Consider the following 20,108-nt stretch of genomic DNA (forward strand, 5'->3'; position numbering starts at 1 on the left):
TGTTTGAAGTCAGATTGCCCAATGGTAAAATTCACACACTAATGATAATGTCCAAGAATGCAGCCCTATGGGGGCACAAACCAGTGCAATCTGTAGGCCGGTCCCAAGCCCGGATAAATGCAGAGGGTTGCGTCAGGAAGGACTTCCGGCGTAAAAACTGTGGCAAACAAATATGAGCGTTCATCTCAAGAATCCCATACCGAATCGGTCGTGGCCCGGGTTAACAACATCCGCCCCCGGCACTGCTAACCTGCAGGGCGTCGGTGGAAATTCAACAACTGTGGGTCGAAGACAAAGAGGAGGAAACCGGATCCATCGTCAGAAGAAAAAGAGGAATGCACAGAGCTTACAACTGAGTGTCGGGACTTTGAATGTTGGGACTATGACAGGAAAAGCTCAGGAGTTGGTTGACATGATGATTAGGAGAAAGGTTGATATTCTGTGCATCCAAGAGAGCAGGTGGAAAGGTAGTTAGACTAGAAGTTTAGGAGCAGGGCTTAAATTATTCTACCACTGAGTAGATGGGAAGAGAAATGGAGTAGGCTTATTTTAAAGGAAGAGCTGGATAAGAATGTCTTGGAGGTGAAAAAAGTATAAGATAGAATGATGAGGATAAAATTTGAAATTGAGGGTGTTATGTATAATGTGGTTAGCGGCTATGCCCCACAGGTAGGATGTGACCTAGAGTTGAAAGAGAAATTCTGGAAGGAACTAGATGAAGTAGTTCTGAGAATCCCAGACAGCGAGAGAGTTGTGATTGGTGCAGATTTCAATGGACATATTGGTAAAGGAAACAGGGGTGATGAGGAACTGATGGGTAAGTACGGCATCCAGGAAAGGAATTTTGAGGGACAGATGGTGGTGGACTTTGCAAAAAGGATGGGAGGAGAAATGGAGTAGGGGATATTTTAAAGGAAGAGCTGGCTAAGAATGTCTTGGAGGTGAAAAGAGTATCAGATTGAATGATGAGGCTGAAATTTGAAATTGAGGGTATTGTGTATAATGCGATTAGCGGCTATGCCCCATAGGTAGGATGTGACCTCAAGTTGAAAAATAAATTCTTGAAGGAATGAGACGAAGTAGCCCTGAGCATCCTGAGAGAGAGTTGTGATTGGTGCAGATTTCAATGGACATGTTGGCGAAGGAAACAGGGGCGATGAAGAAGTGATGGGTAAGTACAGCATTCAACAAAAGAACTATGAGGGTCAAATGGTGGTGGACTTCACAAAAAGGATGGACATGGCTGTAGTGAACACTTATTTACAGAAGAGGGAGGAACATAGTGACCTACAAGAGCGTAGGTAGAAGCAAGCAGGTGGATTATATTTTGTGCAGACGATGTAATCTGAAGGAGATTACTGACTGTAAAGTAGTAGTAGGGGAGAGTGTAGCCCAACAGCATAGGATGGTGGTGTGTAGGATGACTCTGGTGGTGGGTAGGAAGATTAAGAAGACAAAGGTAGAGCAGAGAACCATGTGGTCAAAGCTGACAAAGGAAGAATGTTGTGCGGCCTTTCGGAAAGTGGTGAGACAGGCTCTCGATGGATAGCAGAAGCTCCCGGAAGACTGGACTACGACAGCCAAGGTAATCAGAGAGACAGGCAGGAGAGTACTTGTTGTGTTTTTTTGGTCGGAAAGGGGAGAAGGAGACTTGGTGGTGGAACCTAGAAAAATACAGGGAGTCATACAAGGAAAGAGATTAGCGAAGAAGAAGTGGGACACTGAGAAGACTGAGGAGAGACGAAAGGAGTGCATCGAGATGCGACGTAGGGCAAAGGTAGAGGTGGCAAAGGCTAAACAAGAGGCATATGAAGACATATACACCAGGTTGGACACGAAAGGATCTCTACAGGTTGGCTAGACAGAGGAATAGAGATGGGAAGCATGTGCAGCAGGTAAGGGTGATTAAGGATATAGAGGTGCCAGTAGTATGCTAAATAGATGGAAAGAATACTTTGAGAATTTGATGAATGAAGAAAATGAGAGAGAAGGAAGAGTTGAAGAGGCAAGTGTGAAGGACCAGGAAGTGGCAATGATTAGTAAGGGGGAAGTCAGAAAGGCACTACAAAGGATGAAAAATGGAAAGGCAGTTGGTCCTGATGACATACCAGTGGAGGTATGGAAGCAATTTGGAGAGATGGCTTTGGAGTTTTTGACCAACTTATTCAACAGAATACTCGCGGGCGAAAAAATGCCTGAAGAATGGAGGAAAAGTGTTGTAGTTATCATTTTTAAGAACAAAGACGATGTTCAGAGCTGTGGGAATTGTAGAGTAATAAAGTTGATGAGCCACAAAATGAAGTTATGGGAAAAAGTAGTGGAGGCTAGACTCAGGACAGAAGTAAGTATCTGCGAGCAACAGTATGGATTCATGCCTAGAAAGAGTACCACAGATGCATTATTTGCCTTGAGGATGCTCGTGGAAAAGTACAGAGAAGGTCAGAAGAAGCTACATTGTGTCTTTGTGGATCTAGAGAAAGCCTATGACAGAGTACCAAGAGAGGAACTGTGGTACTGCATGCGTAGGTCTGGTGTGGCAGAGAAGTATGTTAAAATAGTACAGGACATGTATGATGGCAGCAGAACAATGGTGAGGTGTGCCTTAGGTGTGACAGAAGAATTTAAGGTGGAGGTGGGACTGCATCAGGGATCCGCAGTGAGCCCCTTCCTGTTTGCGGTAGTAATGGATAGGCTGACAGATGATGTTAGACTGGAATCCCCTTGGACTATGATGTTCGCAGATGATATTGTGAGGAGGCGGAGGAACAATTAGAAAGATGGAGGCATGCACTGGAAAGGAGAGGAATGAAGAATGAGAAAGGCGGAGGGGGAAGAGTAAGGCTACAGGGAGAAGAGATAGCGAGGGTGGAGGACTTCAAATATTTAGGGTCAACAATGCAGAGCAATGGTGAGTGTGGTAAGGAAGTGAAGAAATGGGTCCAAGCAGGTTGGAACAGCTGGCGGAAGGTGTCTGGTGTGTTATGTGACAGAAGAGTCTCTGCTAGGATGAAGGGCAAAGTTTACAAAACATTGGTGAGGCCGGCCGTGATGTACGTATTAGAGATGGTGGCACTGAAGAAAGAACAGGAAGCAGAACTGGAGGTGGCAGAAATGAAGATGTTGAGGTTCTCACTCGGAGTGAGCAGGTTGGATAGGATTAGAAATGAACTCATTAGAGGGACAGCCAAAGTTGGATGTTTTGGAGACAAGATTCGAGAGAGCAGACTTCGGTGGTTTGAACATGCTCAGAGGCGAGAGAGTGAGTATATTGGTAGAAGGGTGCTGAGGATGGAGGAGCCAGGCAAAAGAGCGAGAGGAAGACCAAAGAGAAGGTTTATGGATGTGTTGAGGGACGACATGAGGGCAGTTGGGGTTAGAGAGGAAGATGCAGAAGATAGGCTAAGATGGAAAAAGATGACACACTATGGAAAAGAAGAAGAATGACAATGTCTAAGAATGAGTAAATGGGTCTACAGCATGAAGCACTTTGAGTACAGTGCCTTGATAGGTAGAATGCGATACATATGCACATTGATCAGGTGACATCGGTTTGCATTTAACACCAAAATTTCAAGATGAGTAATCATTCCAGATTGTCTTCATTAGACATTTCCACACACTGGAAATAATAACTATTTTAACTTTCATCACTTAATTGCAAGTTGTAAACCTGGAGGAATACCAGGTGGACAAGTGAGACAGCCATTGAAAATAAAAGATCAAAGTCTTAACGAGAATATTTTTCAATGCACGATCAGCATACTCCACTGTTGTTGAAAAAGAAGTAGTATTAGTCCATCTATATTTTAAAAACTGCACCCAAGTCCACATCAATGTCATGTCTAATGAAAAGCTGTAGAAACCTTTGTAAAGGGAAGCAACTCATTTGGTTACCTTCATGGTAGCTGTTAAAGTCAGGACAAATATTTAGGTACATTGAATTGGAGCATTGCCTTCAAACTCAATCATTAGTTTTCTGCTATTCAAAGCTTGATTTTTCTGTTCAGGAGATAGGAAACATTCCACAAAGGGGAACTTGTGGCATTTCCCGAAGGTTAGGGGGCCCATATTCCTGGCTCAAGAGACACATATCTCAATTTTGGAAATAGGTGACACACATCTGTAAGACAAGCATTTTTTTCCCTTCCTGTCTGTGTCTGTGTCTGTGTGCATGTGTGTGCATGTGTATTTGAAGTACACACTGCTAAATCACATGCAGAATAGCTAGGAAAAAAAACATAAATCCATATAATGAAGCATGGTTTGAATATTTTTTTTTCTCGTGAGATTGTTGATTTAAAAAAATATTGATGTATGATATAATTTTGGAATTATAATGTATTTTTAGGACATAGAGTGAGAATTGCAGAGGCTTAAACTCCAGATTTTTTTTTTTTTTGGGGGGGGGGCTACCTACAATATTTGGAAAGAATACACACAAGCGCATACATACTGAAAAAGGACATCATAATGTATGATATCATTTAAAAAGTAAAAGCTAGGGAGAGTAATTCAAAGTTCATTCAGCATCTAGGTCAGAATGTCTGCTGTTGTTTTTTCCGACACCAGTGAAGTATCTACTATTCATACAGTACTGCTACTTTTTAAACTAGACATCTATGGGTACAGATCCAAGCACCTTATTGTCCAATGTAAAAGGTTGCATGTTTTTTATCTGTCCTGTTCAGCTGCAACGTGATGTGCAGAGGTGTAGCTGTATTCCTTTTGTGTTGGAACAGTTGTGCTGTGTAACAAGGAAGTTTTAAATGGTCCCTCCACTTACTTTTTATTTATTTAAATAATTTTTCAATTTTTCTTCTGTTTATTTAAATGCAGTGGGACAGAAACAGGTTTTATGGGACAAACTGAGGGGACAGAGTGGACAAGGAGAATAGGGGTGCAAACTACAACAGAACAATGGACAGTCTGGCTATTTGACCACAGTTAATGTGTCCTTATTTGTGGTTGTGGGGGCAGGGGGGGCAGTAATGCCATGCAACAGTTAACCCCACTTATCTGGAAGGGGTAAGTAACCCAGTCAGGGGTATGCCACCCACTCCCTAGGACTCAGGACGGTGCCCAAGGCTCTCCGACCAGTCCCAAAGGGAGGGAAACTGGTACCAGACCACTATATCACATTTACATGACACATTACATTTGTGTATGACATTCTTTCCCAGGCTGACAAGAATCAAGCGTCAAGGTTCACTGTTTTAATGAAAGGAAATGAAGGTTTCCAAAAGGTATCCATTTGGTTATTACATTTAACGGAGATATTTTCTATAGATATACAGTGAAGAAAATCAGTATTTGAACAGCCTGATATATTGCAAGTTCTCCCACTTGGAAATCATGGGGGGGGGTGTCTGAAATTTTCATCGTAGGTGCATGTCCACTGTGAGGGAGATAAACTAAAAAGAAAAAAGCAGAAATCACAACGTATGACTTGTACGATTTGTGTGATACAGCTGCAAATAAGTACCATAATTTCTCGAGTATAATGCGTCCTGAAGTATAATGCACACCCCCAAAGTTGACCTAAAAAAAAAAAATCAGGAAAACCCTTCTACCAATGCACAATGTGCACCACCAATTTGCTGCAATCCATATGCTCAAAATATTGGGAATTATCTGTATTTCTATTTTTCTAGGTTTGTACTTTTATTGTTTGTAATTGCATTGTTTTTCAAAAAATAATCTGTATAACAATCATTAATAATAATAATCTTTGTGCATGTCCTGATGCAGTGGTAATATACTATATATCTCAGGACAGGCCGCAGGACATGCTTGTCCTGGTCCCTGTAATTGTTAGAACCGAATCCCTCAACCAAATAAAATAAATGGTCAACGATGGCATAACATTTTATTAATATTTTTGATAACACATATTACAGTCTTAAATAATTTAACTATTTTACACTGTTTAACTTGAACTTTTTTCCCATTACATATTTGTGCATAAAACATTTGTGCATTTATGCATTAAACATTTGTGCATAGTGAAGTTTACATGACACATTCTTGGCCAAGACTTCAAAAGCTCATCTGACTCATCTCCTATCTGAAAAATATCCTTTGTGCATCACTGCTAAACTCATCATTGATGATTTGGTCCAGTTATGATGCCTCCTGCATTCATGAACAGTGATCCCATCTTCCTGCCACAGCATGCCATCCTCTGTGCCATCCATGGCGCTTGTGAGGAAACATTTTTTGAATCCCGAGAGTCTTGGTTCCCTTTATTCCTCATTACTGTCAGCGCTTTGAGGAGAAGGTCCACCATGCTAACAGCACAGCCTCTTGTCCCCGTTTGGCTACAATCTTCATAGCGTGAGGTTGCTATCAAAACGTCAGCGTAATCATCGTAATGGGCACTTTTAAAAAGGCGACCATTTCAATTGTGTGTGGTATTTTTTTTTTTTAATGATCGTACGATCGTACTATGTGGTTTCATCTCACGTTGTATTGCTTCCGGTTTGGTTGCGTCATTGGCCAGAGTGATGACACGTTTCTTTTAAAAGCGGCTGCACAATTAGCCCTTGTAGTTGACATTTTCTTGTCTCCATTTGACGTGCAATTGGCTGGCAACCAGTTCATGGTGTACCTTGCCTCCTGCCCGATGACAGCTGGGATAGGCTGCAGCACTTCTGTGACCCTCCTGAGGAGAAGCAGCTCAAAAAATAAATGAATGAATGAATGAATAGCATTGAAGGAAGTAATTTGAAATTCTTGGAATAATATTTCACGTGACATATATGCATTATTTATGAATGAGTGATGTAGTCAATTAATTCCACTTTGTTCCCATGTGCTGTCATAAAGGGGCCTTTTTTTAATCTCAAAATCTGGATTGTGCCAGATTGGGGAGGAATAATATGGTGCTGACTGAAATTGTGTGGTTTCTAAAACTTTACCCTAAGATAAAAGACTGCAATAATCAGAGTTTTAAAAACAATTGTGACAATTGAGACTTGTGTCGATAAATAGGAGGTCCTAAAATTTTGTGAACTGTGAACTATCTGTTCTAGTTCCAGCAAAGTTCAACATTTGGATGTAAGCATTTAATTAGGTATTGTATTTGGCTAGCTTTATAATTGTGTTTGAAATTGGGTGCATTAAGTCACTTTTCTGTTTTAACTTTTTAAAGGATAGCTAGACTATTCTTATTTTTAGAGGAAAAACTTAAAATGGCAGATTCTAGTATTTTGAACGACTTTAATGTAGGTTTGAATGGGATCATTGATAATAAATCGCGTTTTCTATCTAAAAGTGAGATAGGTATATTCAGATTGATTTTGTGTTCTGACACAGTAGTGGAGATAATATGTTAATATTGGCTTTCCCCAGTGTCTCAAGGGATAAGAGTGAGCACCCTTGTTTAGTTTCTCTTTGTAAAGTGAAACTTTGTTGATGTGACTCCATTTGTGTTGACAGCTGCTTTGGGGAAGTTGTATTACCTTGGAATCCAATGAACATATGAATCACCAAAGCCAGATTTGTGAATAATTGTAAAAATAAAAAAACATTCAAAACCTTTTTCTCCATTTAGTACTTATTGGGATTATCAGTCACCTGACATTGCTGGTGGAGCACCAAACTTGAGTAAAAACTGTCTGGTCATAATACATGATCAGCGGGAGATTTTTCTTTTTTGTAGTCTGTTGGCTGAAGCCTTTGAAATGATATTGATCTCCGATTGATTGGTTGATTAGTTGGTGACAGCGGTCGGTAATTAGTTGGATGATTGGAGTCTTTCCGTGGTTTCAGTAGTATTATTTATTGGTGCTCCGTTCATATGGCTTCAAAATAGGCATTTGTCCTTTATCTCTGTCACTGTTCTCAAAAATAGTGGTTCTAGTATTGACCAGAAATACTAATAAAATTCTGTGGAAAATCCTTTATTGCCTGAAGCTCTACCTGTTGTCATGGTTTTTATGGCTTTATGGAATTCAGCAATTGCTAATGGACCAGCTAAAGACTTTTTAATTTCTGAAGCTAATTGAGGAATGTTTGGGTTATTGATGAGTGTTTCAATATTGATTTTATTCTGTTTATTGGTAGATGAAGATAAGCTGCAGTGGTACTACTAAAATATATAATTAACACATAATGCTTTCGGGACAAGCTATGCACACTTTTCCATTTCAGAATTCAAAAATCTCTTCTGTGTTTGGTAGGAGATTGTTTGTGATTGCCGATCTATTCCTGCAACAAGTTTGGCCTCCTGTCATGGCTTGTTTGCTGCTGTCTGCCTGCTCTTTGAAATTATGGATCTGTATTTGCGAGGAATTATGAATGCTTTATGAGAGAATGTGTTACCACCTCAGCAGGAAAGAGGAACTCTGGAAGTGAGGTCAGGCTGGCAGAATATAACGTTGGTAAAAGACCACATGAAAGAGCTCACTTAGATTTGTGGGGAACCAATATGTTTTCCTCCTCTCCATAGCAGGAATTTTCCAGCCATGAACATTTATGTGGCTCGTGTTGAATAGTTTTCCTAAATGTTAAATGTCAAATTAGCCACTGTTTTTTATTTTTCATGTATCTTAATATACAGTAACATGCTCTTTAAGATCAATCAATGAGGAAAAACTTTGGACAGGGGATAAACCATTTTACTATGAGACACACAGTTGGATATGACTGGGCCACACAGAGCCCAGACCTCAACCTCATCAAACACACTATGGGTGATCTAGAATGAAGATGACGAGCTATAAATCTTGTGTGCAATCAGTCGGTACATTTTCCTTCAAAATTTGGTTAGAAAAAGCTTGAATGAGAGAATACAGTGGTACCTCTATTTATTAAATTATTTTTTTCCGAAAGTCATTTCCTTTCATGAATTCTTCATAAGTAAAACTGCATTTTACATGTAAATAGCCTAATCTGTTCCAAGCCTCCACCCCCACCAAAAAAAAAAAAATGAGCATTAAAAATACATAATGTAAAGAATAATAAAAATTATGTTCATTTACCTTTGGCATTAAGTGACGATGCAGAGAGAAGGGTGAGTGACAAGCAAAACCCATCATGGGGGAGGGAGGAGGAGGCAAATGTTTCACATCTGAGAGAAAACATCCGTACAAATGTATGCATGCACATAACTTAAGTCCACTAAGGTTTCTTGGGGTCCAAGGTGAAGATGAATAATCTTGCAAAAAACACAAATGGAAAAAACCGAGAAATTGTACTTTACCAATGTGTGTTAGCGTGTGACGCAGTGTGAGAGCATTAGCATGCAATCCGCATTGGAGCATAAAGTGGTTTAAATGTCAAACATATATTGAATATTGATGAATGTTCTTCATTACAGTGAAACTATTCTATCATAGCCAGAGCGTCTGCCTCACAGCTCTGAGGACCGGGGTTCAAACCCCAGCCCCGTAAGTGTTGAGTTTGCATGTTCTCTTTATGCCCATGTGGGTTTTCTCCGGATACGCTGGTTTCCACCCATCTCCAAAAAGATTGATTACGTTAGCTTCAGATCAACTGGATTAGAATAGACAATTCATCTCATGGAGTATCCTAATCCAAATCACCACAGTAATAACAATAGGCATCATGCCATGATTCGCAAGACAGGTGCATAAATGTAAAAACATTAAACATTTAACGTTCCTAGTTACTCCAGATTCCTATATAATTCAACAGTCCTGATCACAACAAATATTTATGAGTTTCTGCTGCCATCTACCGGTCACTTAAAACTCAACCAACAAAATGGATGGACAGGAAAACCAGGAAAAATAAATGTGATAAAAAGATAGATGCACAAAGGCACCTTATAAAAATGAAAAAGCAAAACAAATGATGTACTTAACAAATGAAAAAGTCTTTATACTACTACTACTATAACTACTTTTACTTCAACTACTATTACTACAACCAGGGGTAAGCGAGGCTAGTTCAAGTACTTTGTGCAGTGAGACCATGACCTAATTTTGGAAAGTACCCTTCTGAAATTTGATCAAACCTTTTAGACCTTGAAAAATACCACTTATTGGACGCCAAGAGAAATGTGAAAAGGCATCACCTGCCCCATAGCACTGACCCTATTACTATGGTTATCAGGTCCCTCACCAACTATTATTGTGTATGGTGGGGTGTAGTGCATGACAGTTGGAGAAACCGGTAAGGGTGAGGTGACACAGTCACGGGGCAATACGGACTCAGAACCGTCACTCCCATCCAGGCCAACCACCAACCACCAAAGGATGTGCAAATATTTGTCGTGGATTAAAAATCCACAGGAGAGAAGCAGCCCTGTGACTATTCATCCATCGATTGTCTGGGCCGCTTATCCTCAAAAGGGTTGCAGGAGTGCTTGAGCCCAGCAGTCATCGGGCAGGGTACACCCTGAACTGGTTGCTAGCAACCAATTGCAGGTCACATGGAGATAGACAACAGTCGCACTCACAATCACACCTAGGGGATATTTTGTGTCTGCAATTAATGCAAATTTTTGGTGCTGTGGAAGGACACCGGAGTGCCCAGAGAAAATCCACGCAGCACGGGGAGAACATGTCAACGTCACACAGGCGGGGCTGGGATTTGAACCTTGGTCCTCATAAATGTAAGTCAGACACTCAAACTAATTACTCCTCGGTGCTGCCATTTTTTTTATTTTTAGAGTAAAATTTTACATTGGCAGAGTCAAGCATGTGTGGGGTTGAATGAGAGCATATAAAAGTAATAATTTCTTTTAGTCTGCTTTCATTCATCATATTTTTGTTCCAAGTCAGTGTTTTATCATTTGTAAAGCTGAATAAGTGAAAATAATTGTTTGCGTTTTGTTTTTATTATTTCATTAGTAAATAATCATAATAATAAGTAAGCCCCTCCTCGAGCTGTCACCTTATCGTGGTGGAGGGGTTTGTGATCCTCGGAGCTAAGTTGTCTCTGGCTTCATGCCCCAGTGGGGTCACCCATGACAAACAGGACCTAGGTGTGGGTCCAGACAAAGTACGATTCCAAAACCCCTATGATGACTACAAAAATTGGATCTTGGCCTCCCTTGGGCAGACGCTCAGTGTCGAGCCGCTACTCCTCCGCATTTAGAGGAGCCAGATGAGGTGGCTGGGACATCTGATTCGGATGCCTCCTGGACGCCTCCCTGGTGAGGTGTTCCGGGCATGTCCCACTGGAAAGAGACCCCGAGGACGACACAGGACGTGCTGGAGAGACTATTTATCTTGGCTGGCTTGTGAACGCCTTGGGATCACTCCGGAAGAGTTGGAAGAAGTGGCTGGGGAAAGGGAAGTCTGGGTATCCCTGCTGATGCTACTTCCCCTGCGACCCGACGCGAAAAAGCAGTAGATAATGGATGGATGGATGGATGGATGGATAGTAAATCCACACTTCATAAGCTATTCTAATAGTTTTTATAGTACTATTATGATGATACATCATGAAAAATAGCATTGAAATCGAGGAATAGAGGCGACACGGTGGGACGTCTGCTTAGGGCATTGGCCTCAGAGTTCTGAGGTCAGGGGTTCTAATCCTAGCCCCGGCTCTCGGGAGTTTGCATGTTCTCCCCGTGCCTGCGTGGGTTTTCTCCGGGCAATCGGGTTTCCTCCCACATCCCAAAAACGTGTTAATTGAAGACTCTAAACTGCCCCTTCGTGTGATTGTGAGTGCGGATGATTGTTTGCCTTTGTGTGCCCTGCGATTCGATGGCGACACGGTGGGACGTCTGCTTAGGGCATTGGCCTCAGAGTTCTGAGGTCAGGGGTTCTAATCCTAGCCCCGGCTCTCGGGAGTTTGCATGTTCTCCCCGTGCCTGCGTGGGTTTTCTCCGGGCAATCGGGTTTCCTCCCACATCCCAAAAACGTGTTAATTGAAGACTCTAAACTGCCCCTTCGTGTGATTGTGAGTGCGGATGATTGTTTGCCTTTGTGTGCCCTGCGATTCGATGGCAACTAGTTCAGGGTGTACCCCCCCTCTTGCCCGATGACAGCTGGGATAGGTTCCAGCACTCCTGCGACCATTTTGACGACAAACAGAAATAAGGATAAGCATATGAAAATGGATGAATCGATAAACTGTTGATGGCCCAATGATTATTACCTGAAAGTTTCATAAAAATATCTTGAAAATTAAGAAAGTTACGGACATTTTGTTCAGTAAAAACACACATTTTGGTTACAGATTTCAGTAAATGGGAGATTATTCACCTCTAATTTCTGTACTTCAAATTTCATAGCTTTATTAGTCCTTAACCTTTCACATTGATCTTGGTTTCATTGGAAAACTAATTTCAAGCTATTTCAGAATAAATAATCGATTTCAGCACCCAACGAATTTCAAAATGTTGGAAGCGTCGCTGCAGTTAACTTTGTCAAAACTTTTTCTGCATCTTGAGACAAGATAATATTTTTTAGATTATTACACTGAGACATACTTTTTAGGTTTATCAGTCCACTAGTGGACTGTTTGATCAAAATGTATCTTTTTAGTCTAATGGCTAAAGGCATAGACATGATTTTGATGTCGGGAATTGGCGTAATGAGTGGGGTCTTTCCTTGAAAGCTAAACACTGGACTGGAAAAAGGATCTTGCACACAGTTGATCAATTAAGTACATTTTCATGTGTTTTATATGCTGGGGGTTTTATAATTTCTGCAACAGCTAATATTGTATATATAATTATCCTAATATTGTAATTTTATGGGCCGACAAAAGGTAAATTTTGGTATTGTAAGATACTTCCTTCCAAATCAAAATGAGTATTTATCAGCCTTTTAGTCGAACGATGAAAATGATAAAAATTGGTTCTTAGCGTGGCTGCCTTACGGAATAGCCCGACAGATGTGGTTAAAAAAAAAAATTAAATATTGAGGGCTGTTTGAGAAGTTTTCATCAATATGAAAGTTCAATTGCTTTTATTTTTAAATCTATCCACTACTTACAAGAAAACACACTTTCTGTGAAATTTGGGATGAATTTTTTAATACAGAACTCTGCAAAATGAATTTGATTTTTAAATGCGAGGAAACAAGTTTAAATTTTCTGTCTGAAGTAGGACGTCGCAGAGACAACAAATGGACAATGCATTTAGCATGTATTTTCCCATTGCAAATCCTTATTTCCAAAAATATATCTAACTGTTTGACTTAAAATGTAATGTTTTTATGGCAAAAGAAAAGGCTTAGATTTTTGCGATGTTATGATGATAGCGCTTCACAGCGTATTTTGGAAAAAGTTAACGTTTCAAGGAAATCAGGCCCTGGGTAATATGCACGGTTTCTTGGTAGGCACAGTGTTATATGTCTTTCCTTTGCACTTAGCCTTTTTTGGCTTACCAAGTCGAATTAAAAATCCTTCATTTTACCAGAATTGGAAAAATGTCAAGCTCACGCGTCCAGGTTTAATTCTACATGCCAAAATTTGAGAAAAACCCCGCCACAACCCAACCTGTAAACCATGTCCTCCACAAGTTTTGGGAGCACCAAGATGGCTTCAACCAATCGACATACCACTCGATTTGTATGCGCTATCCAGTCTTTTTTTTTTTTTTTTTTAGATCAGTGGCTGCAGCCCGTCTTGTTTTTTTATTTTTTTTTAAGTGGGTGGAGCCTTTTCTGGCTCAGTTCCGTATTCTTTTCCGGCTTCACAATCAAATAAGGACAAACTATTTAACACAGAACAGAAGACCTGGTGGCTATGAGGGTACATTTCTTCAGAAGGTTAGTGAAGCTCCTCACTCTCACGGTTGTAGTTGTGATTCTTCCGACTGCTTTCGTTTTAGTTGCGAAGAATGTATCAGTTAAGCAACTTTCTAAAGCAAGTCTACCTGTGCAAGAGGACAGACTCCTGTCCCCTGAAACATACACATATATCTTCAATGAGCCTGACGCCTGTAAGACGAGAAACCCCTTCCTGGTCTTCATGGTCCCAGTGTCCCCTCAGGATTTTTCAGCAAGGGAAGCCATAAGAAAAACATGGGGTTCCGCAGAAGAGAATACAATAACACTGTTTTACATGGGAGTGCCTGAGGGGGGGCCGGTGAGGACCATCCAGGATATGCTTGACCAAGAGAAGAGGAAATATTCAGACGTCATCCAGATGAACTTTGTGGACAGTTACAAGAATCTCACAATCAAAACCATGATGATAATGAACTGGCTGGCAATCAACTGCGCAAATGCCTCCTATGCCATGAAGGTGGATGCTGATATATTTGTCAACGTATTCTACCTCATGAAATTGCTGAGCAGCTCTCCAAGGAATGGTTACATTACAGGATCAGTAATAACTAACGGCAAGCCCAGGCGAAACCACAATAGCAAATGGCACCTATCGGAGCACCTGTACTCTGAGAACAGCTTCCCTCCTTATGTTTCAGGTGCTGGCTATGTCTTCTCGATCGACTTGGCCTCCAAGCTGTCATGGGCTTCCAGGTTCGTCCTGAGGATCCCTCTTGAGGACGTCTACGTGGGATTATGTCTGAATGTGCTTGGAATACGACCTGTATTTTCAAGAATATGGCTGGAATTCAGGAACCTCTTTGAAATTGGCAATCTAGTGTACGACAGGTGCACTTTTGCTAAACTTGTTCTAGTCAACGGCTTTTCGCCTTCCCGATTGCGAGAAGTTTGGAGGGATTTTTCACAGGGTTATAAAAGATGCTGGATGTGAATGAAGGGCTTCAGAGTCGGATCTCTTTCAGAGTTTGAAACAACAGTTTAGAAGTGTGTGTATTGGTTGAGATGTGTATTGCCACTGTCAAAAACACCATATTTATTTACATTAGAGGTTTTATTGACAATGGCAATACAACAACAAATGGTATGCTGATCATTTTAAACCAATGTCCTGCTGATCTATCTCTTGTCTAAAAATCCCATCCGAAGTGATAATGTTTGCACAGTCAGTTGGTGAATTAGAAACCCAATTTCAATGAGCAAGCTTAGAAGTAATACTACTGTGTTTGTAATCCTCATATCGCCAAACTGGTAGCTGCAAATTTTAAGGGTTGAAATCTTCGGTGTTGTGAAAAATACAAACGTTTGTTGAATGTGACTATTTCCTGGTGATAGATGTATGTCGTTTGTGGACCCTAACCCTATGTTTTTCATAAATTTACTAATTAATTATACTAAGGGGGCTGCTCTAGTTTCAGCATAAATGCCGAAGTGTCTGTGTTTGATTTGCACCTTTTAGTGTCTTGATCAAAAGTGCTGGAAAATTCATCTAGAAAACTGTCACGATTCTATGTATCTTTCTTGAGTACAAGCTGATTTTTGTTCCACATATTTTAAGTCAAAGGTTGGACGAAGTCACCTATAACTAACATTATATGACACACTGCATTCCTCTATGGGAAATGAAAAAGACAATCACTTTATTTAAACTATTTTAACTTGACCAAAAAAAAAATGCTGTTTTACAGATATCTTTGCCTTTTTATTATTAGTGTTGCATATATTGTCCTGTTGTTTCAGTCTGTGGGCAGTAGGTGGAAGTATGGACCAGGAGATGTGTTTTTTCGTCAGCTACTGGTAATAATGACCTTTGGTGTGCAAGAAACAAGACATTTCTCTGATGCCTTTTAAATTCTGCTTTTTTTTTCTTGCTGCTGACTGTATGTACTGATGAACCTTATTTTAGGAAGAGTAGAAACACTCATGGCACTCAATCTAACAAGATAGACAGGGAAGTTCCTCAAAAGATGCCTGGAGTGAAAGGGGATGATTTAAGAAAAATGTCTGATGCCTTTATATTTGCTTGTTTTTCTTGCTGCTGACAGTGGTACATACCAAATTCATTACGTTGCTGTATATAAAAATAGATTGATGGAAGGATATACTTGATTAAACCCTTTGTCAATTCGTCCATTCCAGGGTGTACCGCACTTCATGCCCAAAGTCTGAGCTGGGCGCCAGCTCACTTCTGACCCGATTGAGGATAAGTGGTATCTAAAATAGGTGGATGAATGAGCACAGTTACTGATTGTTTCCAGCATATTTGTTGTCTTTGAGTTAATGTGTGTATTTGGTGCATTTTCCATCTCTTTTATGTTATACATAGGGATTGCAAAGTAACTCCCTGTTTTAAAATGTTTATTGACGTTGCGATATGTGTGTGTGTCTGTGTGTGTGTGTGTGTGTTTCAGAATGTATGTGAAGTTTATTTTACATTACCATTAATTTAGAAGAACTTTTAAGGGCAAATGTTTGGAAGTGTTCCATCCCACACAAATTCCTTGTGAAATAAGGTAATGCAGCTTGAGAAGCTGGTGGCTAATGTTGGTGCCCATATTGAATTTGAAATAAAACTCCATGCAATAACTTTCTTCTCATGTTCATTTATTGTACGAATTATGGTTAAAAAATAAATTACAAGTACCTAAAAATAGGGAGATACATTTCAATCATCCTATGTATATACACAGCGAATACACATTACACCTGCTGTTTCTACTGCTTATCGATTGTGTGACGATGTAGTTTTATCTTTCATTGTACTTATGATGTGTCTATCTGTAAAATAAATTGAAAAAATAAAACATGAATGAACAAAAACATGAGTTAGTCAAAGGTCCAAGTAACTCATCTAAGCCTGGTCCTTAAAGGAATGAATGCCCAATGCAGTACGTTGGAACTGTAAGCATTAGCGTAATTTACGTTTACATTTCATTGCTTTCCAAGGGTACAAAAATGATGCACCACAATTTATGCAATGTTACTCTTCATCACAAGAGTGTAACCAGGAAGGAAGTGTGCTTTTTGGAAAAGTAATTTATGAGTACCACAAATAAAACACAAAATCAAGCCAAACCTGGCATATATTGATCACTTGAATAAATATCTGCACAAACTAGTAAGCAAATTCTGTGTTTGAATGCACTTTGAAAGCACAATTTGAGCGCATTATCCCTATTCACTTGCTGAAAAGACGCTCAGCTATCAGAGGTTTATGGAAGAGCTAACTGACAATGTGGTTAACCAAAGACATACCAGTCATTGGCGATTTCATCTGTTTACATAGTACATTGAAATAGGTCAGCATAATGATAGTAAAAAAAAAAAGTGCCATTTAGGGTAAAATCTTAATAGGCAGATATGTACACTGTAGCAAACCAAGGTCAGATTATTTTCACATTACTGCTCTAGTGTGTACTTGAAACCATGTCAAGACATCTCTTTCACAGGGCTGGACTGGGAGAGAAAATCGACCCTGGAATTTGTAGCTCAGACCGGCCCCTCCTAATTAGCAAAACAACTGACACATCATTTCTGTACGTGTTCCCTGAAAAAAGAAGTATTTTATTTTTATACCAAACTAAAATTAATTATTTTGGTGAGGTCTTTATAGGCCTGTTATGTACTGGGGTGTGCATACCTATTTTGGTCTGGTTCTCGAAAGACCACCAGAGGTTGTTCATTGGGCAAATTTTTTCACATCACATAACCTCACTGGATGAACTTGCAGACTTACAGTAGCAGCGTAACAAGAGTTTCCAAAATGGTAGTCTGTTAAAATTCCAAGTCTTGCTGGAATGGCCACTTCAATTTGAAGAGTTGAACAGTTTTCTGAATTGTACCTTTTAAAGTATCAACTAGCTAGTAGTGTAGCTGGAGCACAGCATGTTTCAATGTGTGACAATAAAAGGACAAGGTAGACAAGAGAGAGGGGGAATTATGCTCTGATGCAAGGGACTTGAGAGGCAAAAGGGGGAGAAAAATGAAGGGAAACAGACAATTATTTTAGGCAATTCTTTTCTTCCAGATAGGGAATAAGCAAACTAATCATGCGGCACAGCTTGATAGGCATCAGGTGCAGGTGGAGATGGGCCTGGCTCAAGTTGGAGGCCAAAACATAAAAGCAAACAAATGAGGCAAATTTGTTTTGATCTTAAATTTGAGTGTAAATACATGTGTTTTTGCATGTAGAAAATGTTTTATTGTTTTATAGTGTTCTTTGGAATCTTCCAGATTGCTTAATTTATGTGAAAAAATGGCTGTCCACGAACATTCACCATCAAACCTGACAGAACTGTAAATGTCTCCAAATTCATATGCATATCTATTTTACAAGCCGCTTATCCTCACAAGGGTCATGGGAGCGCTGGAGCCTATCCCAAATCCAGATGTGAAAAACTTGTATAATTCACCAAATGTCTCATGGCTGTATTAGCCCAAACGGGTGCTTATACGAAATATTGAGTCAAGACTGACTACTTGTGGCTGTGAGATATTTCAGGTTTTCATTTTTAATACATCTGCAAAAATGTCAACAGTTCCCAGTTTTTTTCCTCTCAACATGGTCTGATGTATTTACATTGATGCGTAAACAAATGAACGAATAATTTTAGCAAATATCTGCATGTAAGAGGTAAAATTTTGAGGGATTCTGAATACTTTCTGTACCCAATGCAAATTGTTTTGAGAAATATGTTAATTCTTTTGCAGATTTCAAGATTGATTATGAAAATGGACTGAACTGATTGAGAAAACAAATACATTGGTTTCATTCAGTCCTTTCACTCAAATGATTTGTTAGTTTCAATGCATTGTTGGTGAGGACTGTCAAAAGCTAACTTTTAATTTAACTGAACTGAAGGAACACAAAGTGATATTTATTTTCTTCAGATTTTTCAAATTGTTTGTACGTTTGGATCTGTGTTTATTGGGTAACCAATGGGTCGTATTAAGGAGGCACGGTGATGTAGTTGTCGAGCCTTGGCCACACAGTTCTGAAGAGCGGGGTACAAATCCCGGCTTCACCTGTGTGGAGTTTCGATGTTCTCCTTGTGCCTTTGTGGGTTTACTCCGGTTTCCTCCCACATCCCACGAACATGCATTAATTAGAGACTCTAAATTCCCTCTAAGTGTGATTGTGAGTGTGACTGTTGTCTGTCTCCATGTGCCCTACGATTGGCTGGCATCCAATTCAGGGTGTACCCTACCTCCTGCCCAATGCACAAAGAAACTTTGAACAACTGGGCTCAGTTAAGGTCTGTGTTCAAGACCTTAAGAAAAACACTGGCCAAAAATGGCATCCATGAGAGAGTTTCTAGATGAAAACCCTGCTGTCAGCAAATAATACAAAGTCTCATCTCACATTTGCCAAAAAAAAAAAAAAAAAATATCTTGATGATCCTCAAGACTTTTGGAGAAAAACATTCTGTGGACCGAAGAGTCAAAAATGTAACTTTTTGGAAGGTGTGCCGCCTGTTACATCTGGCGTAAAAATAGTAAGGCATTTGATAAAAACAACATGCCAACAGTGAAGCATGTCATGATCCTGCCACTCCAGCCCGGGCTGTGCAGGTGCCCGCGCGGTTGCGCTGATTGGGAGGCGCACACCTGTGCCTCATGCGGGCTGATTATCCTGTTTATTTATATGACGACTGGTCGGCGCAAGATCGTTGAGCTTCATGCCACGTTCAAGTACTTCCGTATCCCTGATCGTCAACCCGTGTGTACCGACCTCCGCCTGTTCTCCGACCGACCCTGTAAGCCTGACTCCCTTGACACTTCTGCCTTCCTTGATCGATCTCCCGTGCACCGACTCCTGCCTGCCCGCTCACCTGCTCTCTTCGCCCGACGTCCCAACTACCGCTGCTACACCTGACTGCCTGCCCAATCCCTGACCACAGAATAATAAATGTTTCTCCACGAACTACCTTGCATCTTCCGAGCCTTGCATTTGGGTCCTACTCCCGTTCCGATGGGTCGTGACAAAGCATGGTGGTTGCAGTGTGCAGATGGTCTGGGGCTGCTTTGCTACCTCGGGACCAGGACAACTTGCTGTGATTGATGGATCAATGAATTCTTCTGTGTACCAAAAAATCCTGAAGGAGCACGTCTGGCTATTTGTTTGTGTCCTTAAGCTTAAGTACTCTTGGATCATGCTGCAGTTCATGCTAGAAAATCGTCCAATATGGCAGAGTTGAAACAATTCTGCAAAGAAGAGTGGGACAGAATTCCTCCAGAGTAATGTGAAAGGCTCATCACCAATTATCGCAAATGATTGATTTCAGTTATAGCTCCAAAGGGTGGCACAACCCTTTAGGTTGAGTAGGAAATTATATTTTCACAAAGGGTTGGAAAGGTTTTTTTTTTGTGCCTTAATATATTGAATTGTCATTTAAA

General features: G+C 40.3%; 2 protein-coding genes across 3 annotated transcripts in view; both read left to right on the plus strand.

Annotated features, from left to right (window-relative positions):
• The first annotated feature begins 13,579 nt into the window (after nt 1–13,579).
• The window catches only part of zgc:162952 (PKc_LIMK_like_unk domain-containing protein), a 42,370-nt gene continuing 35,841 nt past the window's right edge, over nt 13,580–20,108 (plus strand). Inside the window, exon 1 of one of the 2 annotated variants that reach the window (XM_061817747.1) lies at nt 13,580–13,694. In XM_061817747.1, the coding sequence (XP_061673731.1) occupies nt 13,672–13,694 (23 nt within the window). In that variant the 5' untranslated portion in view covers nt 13,580–13,671. The remainder of the gene's footprint in view (nt 13,695–20,108) is intronic. The other variant, XM_061817751.1, reaches the window with a different exon arrangement.
• Nucleotides 13,672–18,118, plus strand: b3galt8 (beta-1,3-galactosyltransferase 8). Its single transcript, XM_061817753.1, has one exon. It carries the CDS (start codon nt 13,672–13,674, stop codon nt 14,644–14,646), a length of 975 nt encoding a protein of 324 aa, XP_061673737.1. The 3' UTR covers nt 14,647–18,118.

The sequence above is a fragment of the Syngnathoides biaculeatus genome, chromosome 4 (assembly GCF_019802595.1).
Source record: "Syngnathoides biaculeatus isolate LvHL_M chromosome 4, ASM1980259v1, whole genome shotgun sequence".
Lineage (NCBI taxonomy): Eukaryota > Metazoa > Chordata > Actinopteri > Syngnathiformes > Syngnathidae > Syngnathoides > Syngnathoides biaculeatus.

Coding starts and splice junctions, on each gene's coding strand:
- b3galt8 (XM_061817753.1), top strand. CDS start 13,672: ATGAGGGTACATTTCTTCAGAAGGTTAGTGAAGCTCCTCACTCTCACG.